The 21,065-nt window shown below is 57.2% G+C and overlaps 1 protein-coding gene across 12 annotated transcripts in view; it reads left to right on the top strand.

Moving 5' to 3' along the window:
* The window catches only part of TSNARE1 (t-SNARE domain containing 1), a 136,397-nt gene extending 121,633 nt beyond the window's left edge, over positions 1–14,764 (top strand). For 8 of the 12 annotated variants that reach the window (XM_030795093.1, XM_030795100.1, XM_030795097.1 and 5 more), the window contains 3 exons: positions 2,827–3,288; positions 8,406–8,488; positions 12,515–14,764. In XM_030795093.1, the coding sequence (XP_030650953.1) occupies positions 2,827–3,288; positions 8,406–8,488; positions 12,515–13,093 (1,124 nt within the window). In that variant the 3' untranslated portion in view covers positions 13,094–14,764. The remainder of the gene's footprint in view (positions 1–2,826; positions 3,289–8,405; positions 8,489–12,514) is intronic. The other 4 variants (XM_030795104.1, XM_030795103.1, XM_030795099.1 and 1 more) reach the window with 3 other exon arrangements.
* The last annotated feature ends 6,301 nt before the right edge of the window (positions 14,765–21,065 follow it).

The raw sequence follows: 21,065 nt of genomic DNA, 5'->3' as shown, positions 1-21,065 counted from the left end.
ACAGACACCAGCCCCCACTCTGCTCATTGACAGACACTGGCCCCGCCTCTGCTTATTGGCAGACACTGGTACCCACTCATTGATAGACACTAGCCTTCACCCTGCTCATCGACAGACGCTGTCCCCCACCCTGCTCATTGACAGACCCTGGTCCCTGCTCCCCTCACTGACAGACACTGGCCCCGCCTCTGTTCATTGACATTGTCCCTGCCTCTGCTCGTTGACAGACACTAACCCTGCCTCTGCTCATTGAAAGACACTGGCCCCGTCTCTGCTCATTGACAGACATTGACCCTGCCTCTGCTCACTGACAGACTGTGGCCTCTCCTCCGCTCATTGATAGACACTGGCCTCCTCTCTGCTCATTGACAGACACTGGCCCCGCCTCCGCTCATTGACAGACACTGGCCCCCACTCTGCTCATTGACAGACACTGGCCCCGCCTCCGCTCATTGACAGACACTGGCCCCGCCTCCGCTCATTGACAGCACTGGCCCCCCACTCTGCTCATTGACAGACACTGGCCCCGCCTCCGCTCATTGACAGACACTGGCCCCGCCTCCGCTCATTGACAGGCACTGGCCCCCACTCTGCTCATTGACAGACACCGGGCCGGCCTCTGCTGTGCTCATTGACAGACACTGGCCCCGCCTCCGCTCATTAACAGACACTGGCCCCCGCTCCGCTCTTTGACAGACACTGGCCCCGCCTCTGCTCATTGACAGACACTGGCCCCACCCTGATCGCTGACAGATGCTGGCCCCTGCTCCGCTCATTGACAGATACTGGCCTTCACGCCTTCATCCTGGGCCTCTGTCCAGAGACTCCCCACAGTGAGGCTGTTCTGGGGTGGATAGGGTTGTTAGGTTGCAGAGATGGGGAGGCTGGAGCTCTGGTTCTGCTATGGATGTGCCCGTGCTTGAGGGGGTGTGGGGAGAGCGGCATGGAAACGTGCAGGCCTGGCCAGGGCGTGGTGTCCTGAACTCCCTGCATCCACAAGAAGAGGGGCTACACCGCAAGCCAGGACACCTCCCAGCCAGCACCGTGGGCTCTCAGCCCTGCGTTGCTCTGGAAAAGGAAGTGAAGCAGCAGGGACGCCTTGGTCCCCAGAGTCAGGCCCTACCTTAGCGCCAGGCTCTATGTGGGGGCGGGAAGTGGGAGGCCCACAGTCTTGTCCCTTGCCTCTGAGTGTCCCAGAGAAGCCCCACCCTTTGCCACTGGAGGCAGCCAGCCGAGGACCTGACAGGCGAGAGGTGGGGATGAAGGGGCTGAGCGTGGAGCCAGGGAGGCTGGAGGCTTTGTTCAGGAAACCCTCACCCAGGGCAAGGGAGGGGCCTTCCCAGACAGACGTGACAGAGGTCACAGTGCCCGGTGACCCCGCCCAGGCCCACCGACTCCCCAGTGCCCCCACCTGCCTTGGTTGCCCCCCCACCCTGGGCCACAGCCCTTCCTCTGTCTCCATGGGGTTGCCCATGGACCTCCCTAGAGAGGTCCTCACCATGAGGTCTAAAAGCTCTGGGTCCCCTTAACCCTGACCCTAACCCCGGGGTGACTGCGTCCAGTTCTGACTCCATGTGCTCTGGCCTCCTCTGCTTGTGGAGAGCCAGAGTCCCTCATGTCCTGTTCCCACTGTAGTCACACAGCGGCCCTGGCCTGCCTGTGCGGCCCCCAACCATGGTGGGGCTCCAGGTTTGCAGGGGGCTTTTGAGGGGATGCTGACCTTGCCCCCCTCCCGTAGGGACCCCATCCCTGCTGTGTTTTGGTGTCTTCCCCGCTCCCACTCAAGGGCTCTGACCCATTCATCCCGCCCTGTCCATACCTGCTGCTGCCAGGAGCCCTGGCTCCCAGGCCGGTGGGGCAGGGGCTCCTGGCTCTGGCTGGGTGGCTCTTTTCCTCAGTTGAGGAAGAGCCAGGCTGCCCCTGCTGCCCACAGGCCTTTGGTTAAAGCACTCAGCTGCCCACCAGGACTCTCGGGCCCCGCCGCACCCACCCACTCTCCCTCCGTGCCCTGGCCAAGCTGTGGCCTCACCTTGGGGCCTGTGCCAAGAACAGCCTCCTGGTCCCTCCTGCTCTGACAACTGGCAGTGTGTCCAGAGACCTGAGGCGGCTGGCGTTCTCTTCCCGGGAGCTGTGCTGTGTCCCAAGGAGAAGAGTGACAGGCTCAAGCACCCTCTGCTCCCTGGGGCGGGGCTGGGCCAGGCTTGCCTCTCAATCCCCTCGGAGCCTGGGCTTCCAGCTGCTCTGTGGCCCCCTCCAGCTGCTCTGTGGCAGCATACAGGGCCTGCTGGGCTGCCCTATCACTCTCTTACCACCTCCTTTCCCCAGGACCCCTCCTGTCTCCCTGTCCTCCTGCCTTCTCCCCACTGTCAGCTTCCAGAGATGGCTGTAGCCATTTCTGCCCCTGGCCAGCTGTCGCGGGCTGGGATGTGCTGAGTGTGTGGAGTGCTTTGTCCACTCCAGGTGCCCACCCAGTCCCAGTGGCGGATTGATCAGTCCCAGTGAAGGACTGATCACAAGGGGCACTCATGCCAGCAGTTCAGGGAAGGGAGCCGTCGTGGGGAGGGGGACAAACCAGGGCTGACCCACCACACGTGGTCAGGGCCCCAGGGAGGGCAGAGGGCACCTGCCGGGTAGACAGGCAGGAGGCCCAGAGAGTAGCTGAGACAGAAGGGCCCCAGTACAGTGGATGCAGGCTGCCTATGCTGGGTGCCGACGTGAGGCCTGGCCACTGTGCACAGATGCAGGGCCTGTGATGACCTGTGACCCCGAACCTGGCTGCTCTCCCCAGGGTCTCTGCCCCCTGCTCAGCCTCTGGTGCCTTTCCAGGGTCCAGCAGCAGCAAAGCTATGTGCCGGCAGAGCTGCAGTCCTGAGCCGGCCGTGGTGGCCCTGCTGCCAGGTGTCGGGCCGGGCTCCACACCCCTGCGGCCGGGCCCCCACTCCCGCACCAAGACACGCAAGCCCAACTTCAGCCCCCAGGAGACGGAGGTGCTGGTGCAGAGGGTGAGGCGCCACTACCCGCTGCTGTTCGGGGCGCTGCGGGGCACACCTGCCAGAAAGCACCGCGTGTGGAACCGTATCCTGCAGGCAGTGAATGCGCTGGGCTACTGCCGCCGCGACCTGGGTGACCTCAAGCACAAGTGGCGGGACCTGCGAGGTGCTGTGCGCAAGAAGCTGGCGGAGGGCGGCCCCGCCCCCGGCCTCCTCACGCCTGTGGAGCGCATGGTGGCAGAGACCTTTTCCGCCCACGGTCCCCAAGGCGAGGGCCAGGCCACGGAGCCCCTGCCAAGTAAGTGGGCCTTCCCCACAACCCGCCCCCCAGGACCACCTTGCCCTGGGGCAAGCAGGGCCGGCGAGTGGGCTGAGCCTTCTGCGCCAGCTCCCAAGAGGGAGACCCTCCGAGGGAGACCCAGAGGCCCATGGAGATGGCCTGCCACCCTCCTGGCCCATCTCTTCTTTTAGGTGGGAAAACCAAGGGTCGGGGCCAGGGAGGGTTGTGCCTGTCTCGGGAGTGGAAGGGCTGCGGTTCACACCTGGGGTCCCAGCTCAGGGTCCTCCCAGCATTGCCAAGCATTGTGCTGCCAAGGGGCTCGACCGTAGACAGCACTTTAAGCCATGCCCACCAGGTGTTCAGATGGGATGCTGGGGCCTAGTCCCATGTCACTGTAGAGAGGTGAGCGCTACCATGGGGAGGCGGTCACAAGGTGGCTGCTGGGACCAGTGCCTGGTGAGGGGCAGAGACAAGGGCAGAGCTCCCCAATGCGCAGCAGCAGCGGGTGCAGCCCAGGGTGCCCTGGTGCCCTCCAAGGCCCCCATCTTGGCCTCTGCCATTCCCGCCTGATGTCGTGTGGCCAGGAGTCCTGTTTGGCCCCGGGCCCCGGCCTGGCCTTCCTCTCCACAGGCGGCCCTCCCCTTCCAAATGCAGCCTGGCGGTGAGCACAGCTGTCCTTAGGCAGCCAGGTCTTCCAAACCAGTGGGTCCCAGCAGGGAGCAGGCCCTACTTTCCCATGCAGTGCAGCAGGACCCGGCTGGCCCCAGAGTCTGAAGACGGGTGTCTGGGAAGAAGGAGGGCTTCCCTCCGCTCTCCCCCAGCCCCAGAGCCCCAGGGTACAGCTACCATGAGAAGACAAGGCCAGCCAGCAGGCGGGAGGAGCCTCAGCCCATATGCCCCTCCAGCCAGCTGGCCCTTGCTGTAGCTCCCAGGGAGCAGGAGGTGACCTGTCCATTCATTGGTCACCGTTGAGGAGTTTGGGCAGAGCCAGGGAGGAGCCTGGGCCCCAGCTTGACTCTTCCCCACCCAACACTGCCTCACTCTGGCCTGCAGTGGCCTCCCCTCCTTCCTCAGGCCCTTCCCTCTGGGCCCACTTGGAATCCCCACGTGCGGTGCTATCTGGTGACTCTCAGCCTGTCAGGCACGCTGTGCCCCCTTCCGAGCCCACGGGCCCACTCCAGGGACCACTGGAAGCCAGGCGTTTCTGTCTAGCCGGGCCTCGTCTGCAGCCCGTAGCTGCCCCTAGCTCCAAGGGTGACGCTGGCTCCAAGGGTGACGCTGGCTCCGTGCCTCCTCCTGCCGCCTCCGTGCCTCCTCCCACCGCACCTCCTCTCCTCCTCAAGACACCGCGCCAGGAGCTCCTTCGCCGTCCTCCGCATATGGTGGCCCACCCTTTGAAGCAGAGCCCCGCTGGACCCTCCCCTTGCTGGGAGCTGCCGGAAGGACTTTGGGGACGAAGCCCCGGAAGCAGGACCAGCTCCTTCTTGAGGGCCACAGAGTGGACAGGACTCAGCCCCACAGGACAGGCAGGGGCTGGCCTCAAACGCCCCCAGTGGCGGCCATGGCAGAACTTGGAGCACTGGGGCGTACTCAGCTGCTGCTGCTCACAGTGGTGCATGAGGCTGGGACCCATGGGCAGAGTGGGCCGGGCTGGTTGGGAGACGCATGTAGACCCAGTGGCTGGCCTTGGACAAGGGGCCTGGGCTGTGGGCCTTGGGGCACTGGGCCTGGTCACTGGGCCTCGTGGTGGGGTGGGGCTGGAGGAGGACCTGGGTCCTCTCAGGCCTGTGAAGGCCGGGGGTGGCTGGATCCACCCCCGAGGGAGGCCACATTGTCTCCTGCAGGGCAGGTTCTTGCAGCCCAGGGTTCTATGGGCAGAGGCAGACCTGGTTTGGGGGTGGTTCATGGCAAGGGTGGACATGTGGGGCTGAGAAGGAAGGGCCTGGCGGGGCTGACACTGGTGTGGCCCAGGTGCTTGGTCCTTTTCTGCAGCCCTGGAGGCTGCAGGAACTCAGGTTTGCTCACCCTGTGGTTCCCTGCCCTAGACTGAGACCCAGCCTTGACTTCTGTGACCCCTGGTGGATCAGCCACTCCAGGTCTGCAGGCCGCTGGGCTCACCTGCATCACGGGAGTCTTTGGTGCCTGTGAGCTGCTCCAAGTGGCCTGCCCTGCTGCTGACAGCAACTGATGTGTTGAATTCCCAAGCGAGAGTGCTTGGGACAGGGCCGGACCTCCCCTCATGGGCGCTGAGGCAGGGAGTAGGGAAGTGGCTGCCAAGCCTGAGGACAGGGTGGGGGCATCCCAGCCGCAGGCCTAGGTGCCCTGAGCCGGCCATGCTTTCCGCTCTGCAGTGGCACTGCCCGGGGTTTGGGCAGGGCCAGGCCTGCAGGGCTGATCACGGCTGTGGGGCTGGGGGCAGCGATTTGACCCAGTGCGGGGGGGTCTCCCACAGGGGTCCCTGTGCCCTGAGGCCACTGGGCAGGCAGTTTCCTTTGAGGTGTGTGTGCTGCTCTGTGAGTGTCTGGGGAGGGCAGTCCCAAAGGCTGCTCTCTTTGGCCCCTGGAGGCCTCTGGCCTAGTGCTTGGGTATCCCTTGGACTCCTGGAGTCGGGATCTGCAAGGGGCCCCCATGGAGCACCCCCTGTGTTGGGAGGGGCAGGTGCCCAGGGCCCGTGGCTCTGCAGGGCTGACCCCGCAGACCGGGGTCTCCAAGACCTAGCAAAGCCACTGGGTCCAGGGCTGATGGCTGATGAGGTATTGGTGTGTCACTCAGTACCACAGGGCCCACGCACCAAACCTGTCCTCACCCCACAAGCAACACGGGCCTGCACAGCACCAGGAGCAGCCCCCCCTCCCCTTGTGCATCTCTGTGCACCGCTGCGGGGCAGGACGTGGCGTGCCCACCTGGCAGCCTGGGCGCTGAGGGAGATGTTGCTGGCTGCGGAGCTGGGCAGTGGTTGTGTGATGTGTCTTGAATGTGGGCAGTGCCATGCTGGCTAAGAATGCCCCTGGGACCGCCCTGGGTCTGTGGCCCATGCATGCAGCCCTGGAGCAGCAGGACGTTAGTCCCCATTCTGAGAGTGGGCCTCCAGGTCACACGCTACGATCAGAGTCCCCGGGGCCAGGGCTCGGTGTAGAGCAGAATTGGGCACCGGCTGAATCCAAGGGTGGGGTCCAGGGCTTGGCTGAGGCTGCGTGTGGTCACGGGGCAGAGAAAGTGTCTAGCCAGGGCACGTGGCCTGTCCAGCACCACCTGTGTTAGCCCAGACCACCATGGCCTTCCTGTCTCTGCTGGCAAATGCTCTCCACTGTCCACATTCACCTCTCAGCAACGGAAGCGAGGCCAGGCTGTTAACCACTGCAGGTGTAAGGTGGCTCCTTTGCACGTGAGCGGGGCATTGCGCGGGCCCAGGCTAGCACCTCCTCCCTGGCAGGCTGGTCCCTCCTGGGTGGCAGTTGTAGGGGAATCCGTCACACCTCTGGCCCCATCTTCCTTCCCTCTCCTCCTCCATTGGCTGAGAGGGTCGTGACCCTAATGTGGCAGGACATAGAGAGCCGAGCTCAGTTGGGGGCTGTCTGCAAGTGAGCAAAGGGGTGCTTTGCTCCAGGAGTGGCCAAGGCCGTCACCCATACCCGCCCTCTCTGGGCTTTGGCTCCTTGTGCAGGAGCCTGGCTCTCCCCTCTCTGGCTGGGGCAGGAGCCCCCAGATGCGGCGATCAGGGTGTGTCTGCGAGTGCCTGCGGCTCCACTAGGGCCCTGGGCTGGGGACCAGGGTGGGGTGGAGCTGGTGACCAAGGGTTCAAGGATCCGTGTGAGGCCTGGGTGGGGGCTTCTGAAGGCCGGGCTCATGGGTTCCACCTCCTGCCCAGGGGGCTTGCAGAGATGGGGCCACAGTTCCCTGAAGAGAGTAGGGAGTCCCTGCTGGGACGGTGGGGAGTGGCCCTGTCTTTCTGAGGACCCTCCTCCCTCAGAGCCAGTCCTGCCAGGCCGGAGGTGATGCTGTGTCTGGCAGTAGTCCCTGTGGTTGTAATGGCCTCTCTATCCCAGGCCTTAAGACCTCTAAGGCTCAAGTCAGCTCAGGCCCGTGCCCGGGTAGGCACTGCAGGTGCACAGTTTGTTGAGATGTTCCTGCCTCCCAAGCTCTGATCCAGTTGCCTGATTGGAGGCCTTGCAAGGAACCTCCCTCCGGGAAGAAGCCTTGCCCGTGCTTGTGTTTGCATGTGGCTCTGTTGCGGACCCAGGCTGTGCCTGCGCTCCTGGTGCCCAGGTGGCATGTGTCCTTCCCTTGGGTGGAAGAGAATGCTGAGCACCAGGGACCGCCCAGGTTGAGCACCTGCGTTCAGGGCCTGCTCCTGCTGGGGGCGATGCCTTCACCGCTGCGAGCCCACAGCCAGCCCCGCATCCCTTGTGGGGTGAGGACGGCTTAGGTGCATGTAGCACCTGGTACTGCCATTTTGGTGCTGGCGGGGCGGCATGGAATCTTCCGGATCTCTGGGGCTGCCCAGGCCCTGGTCTGGTGTCTCCCGTGGGCCTTGCTGATGTGGCTGCCCCGGGCAGCACTGCTGCAGCTACTGAGCCCGGCTTTGCCCAGGTAGCGTCTCCCGTGATCCCTGCATGGTGGCACAACTTTCTGATCAGCTCCCTGTGCTGAGTCGAGGGCCAGCGCGTGTGGCAAACCAGAGCCCTGTGCTTGCAGACCTGGTCTCCATCAGCCGTGTTGCAACTCCACAGATGTTAAGGCAGGGGCTTTGCCCCTTCAGAGGGGGCTGTGGCCACGGACTGGAGGGGCTGGCCCAGGCAAGGTCATGACAGAGCAGGACTTGACCCCAGCCCTGACCTCCGCCTGCCCCTCCCACCCTTTCCTGAGTGGACTCTTCCTGCCACACCCGGTGTGGGCACTGAGGAGTCCCCTTCCCTGGGCCACCTCCAGGCCTCTGTTCCAATGTCATTGCTGCCCACTGCCCACACCACGCGGAGCCCTCGGCACGTCTGGCAGCCCAGCGCCCATCCCTGCAGCCTCCACTCCTCTGGAGGCCCTGGGCTCAGGCTCCCCTGGGCTTGCCTTTGGGGGGTGTCCTCAGGGCGGGGGCGGCTGGGCCTCCATCTGTAATTGCCTTCTGTTGTCTTGATTTGCAGATAGTATTGAAGCCAGCCTTGAGGCTGCATCCTCGCATGCGGAGGCAGCCCGCCAGCTCCTGGCTGGAGCCAGCCGGCACCAAGTAAGTCCGTGTGAGGGCCACAGTGCCCGGCCGGCCCGGCCTCCGTCCCCTATCCTCCAACCCTCCCTCCGTCTGTCTGGAGGGGCCCAGGCCCTGCCCTGTGCCTGGGAGGGGCATGCCCACAGGCCTCCTCTGAACCAGTCTGCTGCCCATGCCCTGTGGGCCCTGGGAGTGGCGGGGTTGCAGCAGCAGTGGTCTGCGTGGTGTCCACAGTGGTCCGCACCCTCTCCCATGGATCCCGGGCGCAGCCGAGGGGAGGGCCCTTGGGGCCTTCCCACTCCATCTCCCGTGCCAGATGCTGATATGCGGCTCGGTGTCCCTCCTGAGGCGGGGGACTGTGGAGGGGACTCTGTGGTTGGGGCAGGTCAGTGGCTCAGAGGGAACAAGAAAGCTCAGGCCTTTATTTTCTTGAAGTGGGACTTGGAGCTGCCTTGAGGACCAGCCACTCGCTGGGCCTTGTTGCTGACTTGTGGTCACCACAGGAGGACCTGACAGGTCAGGCTGGCTGGAGACTGTGGTCCAGCGAGATGGAGGCCTCCCCTCACCGTCTCTGTCCTCATTGTGGCCTGGTGCTCCCCACTGGCCCTGACAGGCAGAGATGACCAGAGCCTGTTCCTCAAGGAGTCCCAGGGGCCAGGCAGGCTGGACATTAAGTCCAGCAAGGTGAGGTTGGCATGGGCCGCCGTGGGAGCGCAGAAGAAGCCCCTGGGCCACCTGGGGCCAGGAGAGCACACACTCTTGACGGCGGAAAAGGGGCAGTACTGGCAGACGAGATGGTGCAGTGGGTGTGAGGCCGGGGTCCGGGAGTAGCCAGACGAACCCAGGACATCATAGGCAGGTGTGACGAGATAGGAGCCACATCCCCAGGATGCTGGGATATCACGGCTGTGCCTGCAGAGGGTCCTCAGTTGCCTCGGGTGCAAGAGGAAAAGGGGGCCGCAACTGGAACCACGCAGGGGCCTGACTGGGTGGAGAATGAGGGAAAGGCCAGGGCCGCCTTGAGCTTCCCCAGCAGGACCCAGCCCGGGCACCCCCACCAGGGGAGTGTGTGGTAACGGGGAGGCTGAGCCCACTTTGGGTCTCCCCGTTTCTGTCGGGGCCATCAGACTCAGAAGGTCGGGGTCACCAAGGGTTGGCCCCTGTTGACAGCTGGTGAACGCCAGGCCGGGAGACAAGACCTGGGAGAGGCTGTGCCAAGGTCATCTGCAGGATGGGGTCAGAGGCAGGGCTGGGGCTGGGTCTCCTAGCACCAGCTCTGGGCTGTTTGGCCTCGGCCCTTGGCCCGCCACCTCTAGCCGCTGAGGGCAGCTAGGCCCGGAGGCCTCCAGGAGGCAGAAGGTGGAGGCTCTGGTGACGGGCAAGGCGGACTCGTTGGAAACTCAGGGCCACACCACGCGGAGGGCCTTGTTTGAAGAGGAAAGCAGCCAGCCAGCAAGATGACCCCTCCTGAGCAGCCTGGGATCACCTGGTCAGAAGCAGCGCTGATGCCTGGGACGGCAGGAGGACGATGGACAGTGAGGAGGAGGAGGAGAAGGAGGAGGAGGAAAGGAGGGCGGTGGCAACTGGGCCAGCCACCTGTGCCATGGACGCCATGCCGCGTTCCCAGTGAGCCTGTGGGCTCAGTCCTGGCAGAGCAGGCACCCCCCGACACACACTGCAGAGGAGGTGGGCAGGGTTCAGGCCCAGGAGGCGGCCATGAAGTCACCTCTGCCGTGAAGTCACCTCTGCATAGGCTGTCCTGCTCCTGCCCCTGAGGGGGCCCACCAGGGATTATCAGGGAGGGATGAGGTGTCTGTGAAGTTGCCTCTGCATAGAATGTCCTGCTGCCGCCTTCGAGGGGCCCTCCCCACGGTGTGTCAGGAGGGACCAGGCGTCTGTGAAGTCGCCTCTGTGTAGAATGTCCTGCTCCTGCCTGCGAGAGGCCCTCCCCACAGTGTGTCAGGAGAGATGAGGCCTCTGTGAAGTCACCTCTGCATAGAATGTCCTGCTCCCACTTGTGAGGGGTCTCCCCACGGTGTGTCAGGGAGGGACATTTGTTCACCCATTCTCCACACCCAGGGAACTGGAAGGGTCAGAGATCCCAAACCTGGAGACTGTGAAGCCAGGCCTTTAATTTGCAGACCGGGAATTTGAGGCCTGCAGAAGAAAAGGTGTTTTCTAGGGTCACACAGTATTGAGACCAAGCAGAGCTGGCCTTGGAGCCCACGTCTGCTGTGTCTCAGGTTCAGGCCTCTCTCCCTATTGCCCTACGGAAGCTTGACCCCCTTGTCTTCCTGGAGACATTCACTTAAGTGGATGGGTGCCTGATGGACAAGGGCATGGCCAGAAGGATGATTGGAAGAATGGATGCATGTGTGGATGGATGGAAGGAGGAAGGTGTAGACGGGCAGGTGGACGGAAGGAGGAAGGTGTAGACAGGCAGGTGGATGGAAGGAGGAAAGTGTAGACAGGCAGGCAGATGGAAGGAGGAAGGTGTAAACGGGTGGGTGGATGGATGGAAGGAGGAAGGTGTAGACGGGCAGGTGGATGGAAGGAGGAAGATGTAGACGGGTGGGTGGATGGAAGGAGGAACGTGTAGACGGGCGGGTGGATGGATGGATGGAAGGAGGAAGGTGTAGACGGGCAGGTGGATGGAAGGAGGAAGGTGTAGACGGGCGGGTGGATGGAAGGAGGAAGGTGTAGACAGGTGGGTAGCTGGATGGAAGGATCAAGGTGTAGACAGGCAGGTAGATGGAAGGAGGAAGGTGTAGACAGGCAGGTGGATGGAAGGAGGAAGGTGTAGACGGGTGGGTGGCTGGAAGGAGGAAGGTGTAGATGGGCGGGTGGATGGATGGATGGAAGGAGGAAGGTGTAGACGGGTGGGTGGTTGGGTGGATGGAAGGAGGAAGGTGTAGACGGGTGGGTAGCTGGATGGAAGGATCAAGGTGTAGACGGGCAGGTAGATGGAAGGAGGAAGGTGTAGACAGGCGAGTGGATGGAAGGAGGAAGGTGTAGACGGGTGGGTAGCTGGATGGAAGGATCAAGGTGTAGACGGGCAGGTAGATGGAAGGAGGAAGGTGTAGACAGGCGGGTGGATGGAAGGAGGAAGGTGTAGACGGGTGGGTGGATGGAAGGAGGAAGGTGTAGATGGGCGGGTGGATGGATGGATGGAAGGAGGAAGGTGTAGATGGGCGGGTGGATGGATGGATGGAAGGAGGAAGATGTAGATGGGTGGGTGGTAGGGTGGATGGAAGGAGGAAGGCGTAGATGGGCGGGTGGTGGATGGAAGGAGGAAGGTGTAGATGGGCGGGTGGATGGAAAGAGGAAGGTGTAGACGGGTAGGTGGCTGGGTAGATGGAAGGAGGAAGGTGTAGATGGGCGGGTGGATGGGTAGATGGAAGGAGGAAGGTGTAGATGGGCGGGTGGATGGGTAGATGGAAGGAGGAAGGTGTAGATGGGCGGGTGGATGGGTAGATGGAAGGAGGAAGGTGTAGATGGGTGGGTGGCTGGGTGGATGGACAGCATGGATAAATGTGAGTATCCATGCTGTCTGTAGATGGGTGAGTAGACGGATGGATGGATGAATAAAAGGAAGAGGAGGTTGGAAGGGGATGGCTGGACAGTGATGAACAGACAGGTGGACAGACAGATGAGTGGATGAGGTGGGCGTGTCTATGTGGAGGAATAGACACGTGGGTAGCAGGATGGCGGGTAGACCAGAGGGCAGGCGGACGAGCAGATGGAGCACAGGGGAGTTGGTGGGAGGATGAATGCAGGTGGTGCTGTGATGAGTGGGCATTCAGGCTCTGCACTTGGACAGGCTGTGGCTTCAGTCCCAGCACTACTAGAGTAAATGTGCCCACCTCTCTGGGTCTGTTTCCTCATCTCTCAAACGAGTGCAACTCCCACTGCAGACAGAGCATCATGAGACCCAAACAGCTCCAGGTGCAGAGGCCTCACATGGACACTGTCCCTGCACCTCGCTCACTCCCCAGATCACTGGGTTTTGGACGTGCAGGCTGATATTTCCCTGTCTCCCTCTGTTAGCTGATGAGGAGGATGAGACCCCCAGCTGCTTGTGGCTGCCCCTGCGGACCCTGGAAGGGCCCAGCCCGCCTGAACCTGACCCCCTGGACTTACGAGGAGTCTTCCACGCACCCACCTCCTCACCCTCCCCACCTGCTTCCCCAGCCTCCACCCCACCAGCAACCACACTCATGGGGGCCTTCCAGCCTTCCCCGCCCTCTTCGGCGCCAGCACCTCCCTTGCCCTCCAGGAGGACCCCAGTGGCAGCATCTGAAACGTCCGCATTTGAGCAGCGGCTGCTGGACTTCCACCGGCAGCAGGGTGCCCTGCTCTCCTCCTGGGCCCAGCAGCAGAGCACACTCATGGCCCAGCAGAACCTGCTGCTGCAGCGGCTGGCCGAGCAGAGCCAGCGTCTGGCCGATGGCGTGGAGGCCCTCAACCGGACCCTTGAGAGGCTGGTGGAAGCACGCCCCACCCGGGAAGCCTCACTCTCACTCCAGGACAGTGGTCCTGCTGGAGGAGTGGCCCAGGGGCCTGCTGGAGGCTCCCAGGACAGCCCTCAGGGCGCCCACTCGGGGCTCGAGGTCTTCTCAGGGATGATCTTGAAGGTGGAGGAGGAGATATAGGGCTGGTCGGGGGTGCTGGCAGAGCCAAAGGGCAGGAGCGGGGCCTCGGGTCTTTCCCCTGCTGAGTCCAGGCAGGGGAGAGGTGGCAGTGACTGGGTCTCCAGGGCGCCGGGACAACTCGAGTCCAGGAGACCAGAAGGATGAGAGGATGTGGGCTGTCTACCTGTGATGCCGCGTCCTTGCCGTTGTCTGTGGAGTGTGGTGACCTGCAGGGAAAGGCTGCAGAGAGCCGACCCGTGGGGCCCAGTGGACCAGGTCTACTCAGGGATGGTGCTGTTGGAGGCTCCAGCCCCTGCGGCAGTGGCCGTGAAGTCCGCAGCCCAGCGCCCCTGGCGGAGGGGGAGGTGGGGAAGATGCACTTAGGGGCCCCCTGCTCACCGGAGCTCTGGAAAGGCTGGTTCGGCCAGGCCCTAAAAAGGTCCCAAGTGTGATCTGGCATGACTCCTGAAAGCCCCTGTCGCCTTCGTGGGCGTGTACGCTCGGAGGGCAGGGCTCCTGTGCCCTACGTGGTTCTGGCCCAGGGGAACCACATCCCATAAGCCTGGAATAATTTCTCTCCAATTTTCTATGTTATAAATACATAAAGATATATATATATATATATGCCTATATATTACTTGGTACTGTATGGGGCTGGGATGACATTTTGTACCTGTAGATTTTTCTTGCAAAATATTTTTTTATATAAGCATAAAATAACAAAGCAGGCAGCAGTGCGGCTGCTGACGAGCACAGGAGTTGGAGCCTGCTTCTCAGGCCTGGCGGGTGCCGCTGCTTCCAGCCTCCCTGCGGGGGTCCGGGCACCTCCCTGCGTCTTCAGATCCTTCTTCCTCCATTACCTCCTTTGACTCTTGGGAGATCCCTTGGTGGGGCTGCCCCATCTGCAGTCCCTGCGTGGCAGGGCACAGGCTACAGCCCCCCAGCCTGGGCAGCCGTTGGGAGTGAGCAGGAGCGGGAGGTGGGACCAGCCTGGGCCTTGGCTGGTCTGGGGCCTCCAGCCTCTTCCTCTGCGGCCTCTGCCTGCCTCCCATGGCCCAAAGCCTGTCCCAGGAGCAAGATGCCGGCTGACTGGCCTAAGTGGGAGGCATGCTGGTCCCAGCAGCTTCCGGGGCAGCTCCAGCACAGCCGAGAGTCAAGACTACAGTGTCCCTGAGAGCAGGGAGAGGGGCCTTTTCCTCGTTTTGCGTTTTCCTGTGGAGCCAGCAGTGTGTCAGTAACTCTTGTCTATGAAAGAACCTGAGGTGTAGCTACATGTCCAGCTGCTTTCTGTGCATGCTTGGCCTCCCTCCAGGCTCCCCACTCTGTGCGTGCCCATGGTGCTGCTGTTGGTTCTGGGCGGGGCCTCCGCTCTGATGGTTCCACCCCAGGAAAGCTGGCCTTCCATCCTGCAAAACCAGGTGACCTCAGTCCCACCACCTCCAAGAAGCCTCTGTAGATCTTCATTCTGGGTTCTTGGCCATTAAAAATACCCACCATGGGCTGGGCATAGTGGCTCATGCCTGTAATCACAGCATTTTGGGAGGCTGAGGCAGGAAGATCACTTGAGGCCAGGAGTTCGAGACCAGCCTGGACAACATAGCAAGACCTTGCTTCTACAAAAAATAAAGCTCAATGAATAAAGATACCCAGCACGGCTGACAGTGGCCTCGTATGGCCGTGTGTGTTTTGTCTTGTGTTACAGTCTTAACCTGGACACAGCCTCTACTCTGGTCCTAGCTGAGCCCCAACCTTCACCCCACACTGTGTCCTGACTGCAGTTGCACATTGAGCCTTGACCCTGAACCCTGATCCTGGTCCTGCACTATGTCCTGACCCCAGTTACACATGGAGCATTGATCCTGGTCACTGACTTAGCCCTGATCCTGGTGACAGACTTGGCCCTGATTCTGATCACACACTGAGCCTGATCCTAGTTACACACTAAGCTCTGGCCCCAGCCCTGACCCTGGTCAGTCCAGGCATCTTCTGGGAGTATCCTCTGGGCTGAGCCCTTACTGAGTGCTGAGGATACAGAAGCAACCAAGGCAGACTTGAGGCCCCTCCTTCCAGAGCTTAGTGTGTGCTACAGAAAACGTATACTAAGCAAGTCAGTATTTGATGAAAGTCATTTTGTGTATCAGTTAAAAATCGGTGTAACTGCATTTGGTAGGAAACAGAGAATAGAGTGTCTTAGAGTAGATAGGCGTCATGGCCCCTACGTCACGGACATCGATGACCTGGAGCTGGCAAGGCAGGGCCACAGTCCTCAGAGGTCCAGGTGTCTTTCTGCTCCCTTCTCTGCCATGGTCCTCATGGCCCAGGATGGCTGCAGGCCTCCCCCCATCACTCTCGTGTTCCAGGTAGCAGGGTGTAGGGAAGGAGTGGAGGAAGGTCACACACACTCCCTTGAAGGAGATCTCTGCCTGCATCTCAGCCCACTGACTGGGAGTTAGTCAGATGCCCACATTTCGTTGCATTAGAAGCTGGAAAACATGGCTTCAGCCCCAAATCGGGATTTTGTTACTAAAACGGAAGGGACTGGATGCTGGGGTAGGCAGCGTGCAATCTGCCAAGCTGGGGCATTGACAGAGCTGGGATTACACAGCCTAGAGTGTCGGGGGCTTCCCTGCAGGACAGACAGCAGAGGCCTCCAAGGCAATTTGGCAGTAATCACTGCAGCCAGCGAGGGGCAGGAAGAGCCAGAAGTACCCCAGGCAGAGAAGACCAAGGGCCAAGCTAGGAGAGCCGGCCCCACCTCTGCATTGTGGCTGAGGAGCAGGGACTCGAGAACTTAGGGGCAGAATGGGCAAATCCTGGTCCATGTGTCTCCACAGTGCACACGTGCCCTTTGCACTCTAGGACAGTTTCCTGAGAGCTGCTCAGATGCCGAGAGGCCAGGCAGGAGCATGGCCAGGATAGCAGATGGCTGTCTGCGAAGCTCCATCATCCAGCGGGGGCATGGAATGGCAGGTGGCACACAGGGAGGGCAGAGGCCATGCCTGGCCCTGAGGGCAAGGATGTTTCTGGATGAAAGGAGAACCAGGAGGGTCCAGGAGTGTCGCCCTCAGACTTGGGCCTGGAAACCCGTTCTCTTGGATGTGGGCCAGAGGTGGCCTGAGGTTCACCAGGAAGGAGACTGTGGTCCTGGCTTCAACAGGAGCCCGTCAGGGTCAGAGCTTTTGAGGAAGGAATGCTCTTAGCAAGCGTGTGAGAGAGGCAGCCTGGAAGACCTTGAGGTTGCCAACCTATCCCGGATGGGATTTCAGTGGGATTCATATCCACACTGCTCACCTCGGACGCTGTGCTTCTTGCATTCCATCCCCCAGGCAGCCCAAATGTTTACCAGGAGAGATTAGGAGGATGGTGGGTCTGTAATGAGAAATGGGATGTGGCATTCTGTGGTGAGGGTTGCCTGCAGGGCCTTCCAAGGCGTGTTTTAGAAAAGAGGCTGGGGGGAGTTGTGGGGATGGTCCCCTTACCAGGTCCCCCATTTTACAGACAGACTGAGAGCCCAGGGTGGTGGTGTAGGGGTGGTGGTGAAGCTGCAGGGTCATGTCCAGGTTCACAGAGAGTGCTAGAGGCAGGCCTTGAACCAGGTGTCTGGATTCCAAGTTCATGCTGCTTCCTACGTAGTGCTGCATTCCAGGTGAGTGAGGATGGTTTTCAGGTGCCTCATCCATCCGGCTCAAATGAGCACAGCCAGCTTACCCATGCTAGAGGATCTCAGGAAATGAGGAAGGTTCTTGCCCTGAGCCCAAATAAGCACCAGGTCTACCTGTGGATCCTGGATCCAAGCAGAAGGTTCTGGAGAAAAGATCCCCTAGTCAGGCCTTTGGGATACCCACAGAATAAGAAGAATCTTTTGGGCCTCCAGTTGGAAATCACTTAGTCTGAAATGGGGAAAGCCGTTGAGGGAAAACCAGGAGGAATAACCAACGAGAGCAAAAATATCAAGTTTAGACCCCAAAGGACTTCAGCTGTTGGAATTAATCAGACACATAATATGATTTCTGTGAAATATTTTTAAAAATAAAAAGATGAAATCACAAAAATGAGCAATAAGATTCTAAAAGGTGACTAGGCCGATCTGTGAAAGATCAGTATGGCTTTTAGAAATGAAGAACTTTGTGGATGGGTTAAGCAACATACTGGTCATAGATGAAGTTAGTAATAGCAAACTCGAAGATTTCTAAAGAAATAATATTGCAAAGAGAGGTAAGAAAATAGAAACTATGACAGATGAAGAGATGGGGGGAGTAGAACCGGAGATGCAACATACGTCATCTTGGAGTCCCGGAAGAGGTGGATCAGTGAAATGGAGGAAAGCAATGTGTGAAGAGGTCATTGATGTGACGTGTGATTCCACGGACACAGGAAGCATGAGCATACTGAACACATAACATGAAATACCTTCCTGGACACATCATGGGTGAACTGCAGAACAGCACAGAGAAAGGGAAAGCCTCGAGCAATTTGAAAGAAGGGAGAAATGATGACAATTTTGCTGACATTTCATGTTACATTACATTAGCAACAGAAGAAGCCAGAAAATGGTAGTATCTACAAAGTATTGACAGAAAGTTGGTATCAACTTAGAATTCTGCAATGGACAAGACTACCTTTCAAGAACAAAGGCAAAATACAGACATTCTATCCAAATAAAAACTGCGAGGGCTTACCACCAATAGGCCTTCATGAAAGGGGTTTCCAAAAGATGGACCTCAAGGTGAAGGACTGGAATCCCAGAAAGAGTATGTGTAATGCAAGAAGAATAGTGAACCACGAAATTGGTAAATGTGTAAGTAAATCCAAATACTCATTAAGGTTTTAAAAAGTCCATAATTACTAGAATGTCTAATTTGTGGAATAGAATTTTTACAAAGGATGGAACTACTGGACAATGATAGTATATTAAATGTGAAGAATTGTTCAAATATTCTGAGATCCTTGTATTTGCAGGGAAGTTAAATATTGATTAATTTTAGCCTGTGCTAGTAACTGTACATCATAAAAAAGCTCAAGGGTTCCTTCATCAAAATTGGAAACTTCTGCAAGAGATCCTGTTAAGGGAATGAAAAGAGAAGCCAGTGACTAGTAGAATATATTTGCAAATCACATATCTGATGATGTATCCAGAATATATAAAACGCTCTCTAATTTCAGCAGAAAGAAAACAATTCAATCAGAAAGTGCACAGCAATTTGGTCTGACACTCACCAAAGTAGATATATGGGTAGCAAGTAAGCTCATGAAAAGATGCCCCACAGCAGTAGCCATGAGGGAGATGCACATTAAGCCAGCACCATGATGCCACTGCCTGCTGCTAAAGTGACTAAGAGGCACGGGGATGAGGAGAAATGGCTCACTCATGCACTGCTGATGGGAATGTCAAATGTTACAGCCACTCTGAAAAACAGTTCTGTAGTTTCATAAACATGTAAACATAACACTTATTATACAACCCATCAGTTTCACTCGTGGGCATTTATCCTAGAGAAATAAAAACTCATGTTCACACCAACACTTGCACACAAATGTTCATCATGTCTATCTGCAGTGGCCCCAAAGTGGAAAAGCCCTGCTCTGCCTCTCAGCAGGTGAGCAGGTAAACAGACTGCCACAGCCACACAGTGGAGCTCTACCCAGGGACGAAAGGAGCCCACTCGGAAATGCCAGCAACTCAGATGGTTCTTAAGGCATTGTGCTTAGTGAAAAAGCCAGTCTTGAAAAGGCCATGCTTTATGACTCCATTTCTGTAACATTCTCAAAAGGGCGAGATCATAGGGATGGAGGGCAGAGCAGTAGCTGGTTGTCGAGGGTTAGGGAAGTGGAGTGGGGTGGGGTGCAGCTGTAAAAGGCTGCAGGAGATCCTCGTGGTGATGGGACAGTTTTGTATTTTGAACATGGTGCTGGTGACATGAATCTACATACGTGATAAAATTTCATAGAACTATACACACACACAAAAAAAACCTGAGTAGAAAGTTAATAAGAAACTTAAGACTAAGGTAACCTAAAAGAAGAGTATTAGAGTATATAACTTCCAAATCAGTAAAAATGGAATAAGAATACAATTAAACAAAAACCTATGTTGAATAGAAAGGAGAAGGGAAAAAAAGCAACAAAAAGAAAAGGAGAAGCAGATAATACAGAAGAAAAATGCAGGACAGGGCGAGAACGCAAAGAAGCATTTGGAACTGTCCAGTGAGCAAAATAAATGCAGACAGATTAAAAGGGCTCATCAGAGTTAAGTACTGTCAGGTTGGAGGAAAAAATAACACCTTTGCTATTGACAAGAGAGACACTCCAACATAAGGCCATGGGGCACTGGAAGGAAAGGTGTGAAGATTTGCCAGTCAAAAGCTATGCAAAAGGGCCAGGCGCGGTGGCTCACGCTTGTAATCCCAGCACTTTGGGAGGCCGAGGTGGGCGGATCACGAGGTCAGGAGATCAGAGCTTGCGGTGAGCCGAGATTGCGCCACTGCACTCCAGCCTGGGCGACAGAGCGAGATTCTGTCTCAAAAAAAAAAAAAAAAAAAAAAAAGCTATGCAAAAGAGAGCTTAAGTAGCAGTGTTAATTTTAGACAAAATGGACTTTAAGACAAAATGTATTGAGGGTACATTGGAGTCACTCCAGAATGGGTTCAGCTCATCGGGAGGATGAAAAATCCTAAACCCTTCTACACGTAATAAAATACATAAAGCAAAAGTGGGTAGAATTACAGAAGGAAATCAATGAATCTATCAGGACAGTGGAAGGTTTCAGCACGTTGTTTTAGAGATTGATGGGGAGTGTCAGCAGGAAACCTAAAAATTTGAACTCCAACGCTGAACTGCACGGATGCTTACAGAACGAACCCTCTGCTACACAAATAGAGGGCACTCATTTTCTCAGGTACAACTGGAATATTTCCAGATTTTGACCATAAAGCAAGAGTTAAAACATTTCAAAGGATCAGTAATGTGTAGAACACTTCAATCATTAGAAAATGCAGTTAGAAAAATGCAGTCATTAGATATTGGTGGCAAAAAAATAAAAAGGTCATTGTACGTTTGGAAATTTTAAAACAGTTCTACATAACTCAGAGGTCAAAGAAGAAATCATTAAGGGATATGTAAGTTAATAGCTAGGTACAAAGACATGACTGGATAATAATGAAAATACTGCATATCAAATTTTGTGGGATACTTCAATGAAACTTAGTAGCCTTCAATGCTTATACTACCAAAGAAAGCTGAAAATTAAAATAGACATTAAAAAGACTTTTTTAAAGTAAAGGAACAACAGAATGAACCTAAAGGAATAGAAGGAAGAAACTTGTAAAGACAGGAGCAGAGTTAACTTTAACTTTAACTTGTTCAAATTTTAATGGAAGGCTCTACAAAGTCCAAATCCAGTTCTTAGGAAGGACCATTTAAATAGATGAACTACTAGCAACAGCAGTCCAGGAGAGAAAGAGCAGACATTTCAAAATAACAAGAGGAGTCCATGAATAATCTTATGCCAACACGTGGGGAAACTCAGCTAAAAAATAGACAGATTCCTAGAAAAGTCCACTTTGCCAACATCAACTGTAAATAGCCTCAGTCATTCTTTAAAGAAATTGAATCGGTAGGAAAAATTCTTTCCATGGTGAAGATGCTAAACCCAGATGATTTTTAAAGCATGTTCTACCCAACTTTCAAGGAAGAAATCCAGTCTTACACAAACCTTTCAAGGAAAAAGAAAAAGAGGGGAAATTCCTAAATGCATAGGATGAGAAACAAGCCCATGAGAAGGGGATGTTAGAGGCCAGTCCACCCCTTGAACTAAACCGTGGTGATCCCAAAGAAAACACTAGCAAACTGTAACCAGAAGTGTTTGGAGATACGGCATCCTCGCCAGGTTGGATTTATGCTGGAAGTGGATTCAACACTGCTTATCTATTCATTTAATCAACAGGAAACCTATAAATAGAATTCACCCC

Source organism: Nomascus leucogenys, chromosome 16 (assembly GCF_006542625.1).
Source record: "Nomascus leucogenys isolate Asia chromosome 16, Asia_NLE_v1, whole genome shotgun sequence".
In the NCBI taxonomy this organism is placed as follows: Eukaryota; Metazoa; Chordata; class Mammalia; order Primates; family Hylobatidae; genus Nomascus; species Nomascus leucogenys.
The sequence above is the reverse complement of the archived record's forward strand: the minus strand, read 5'-3'. Positions and strand labels throughout refer to the sequence as shown.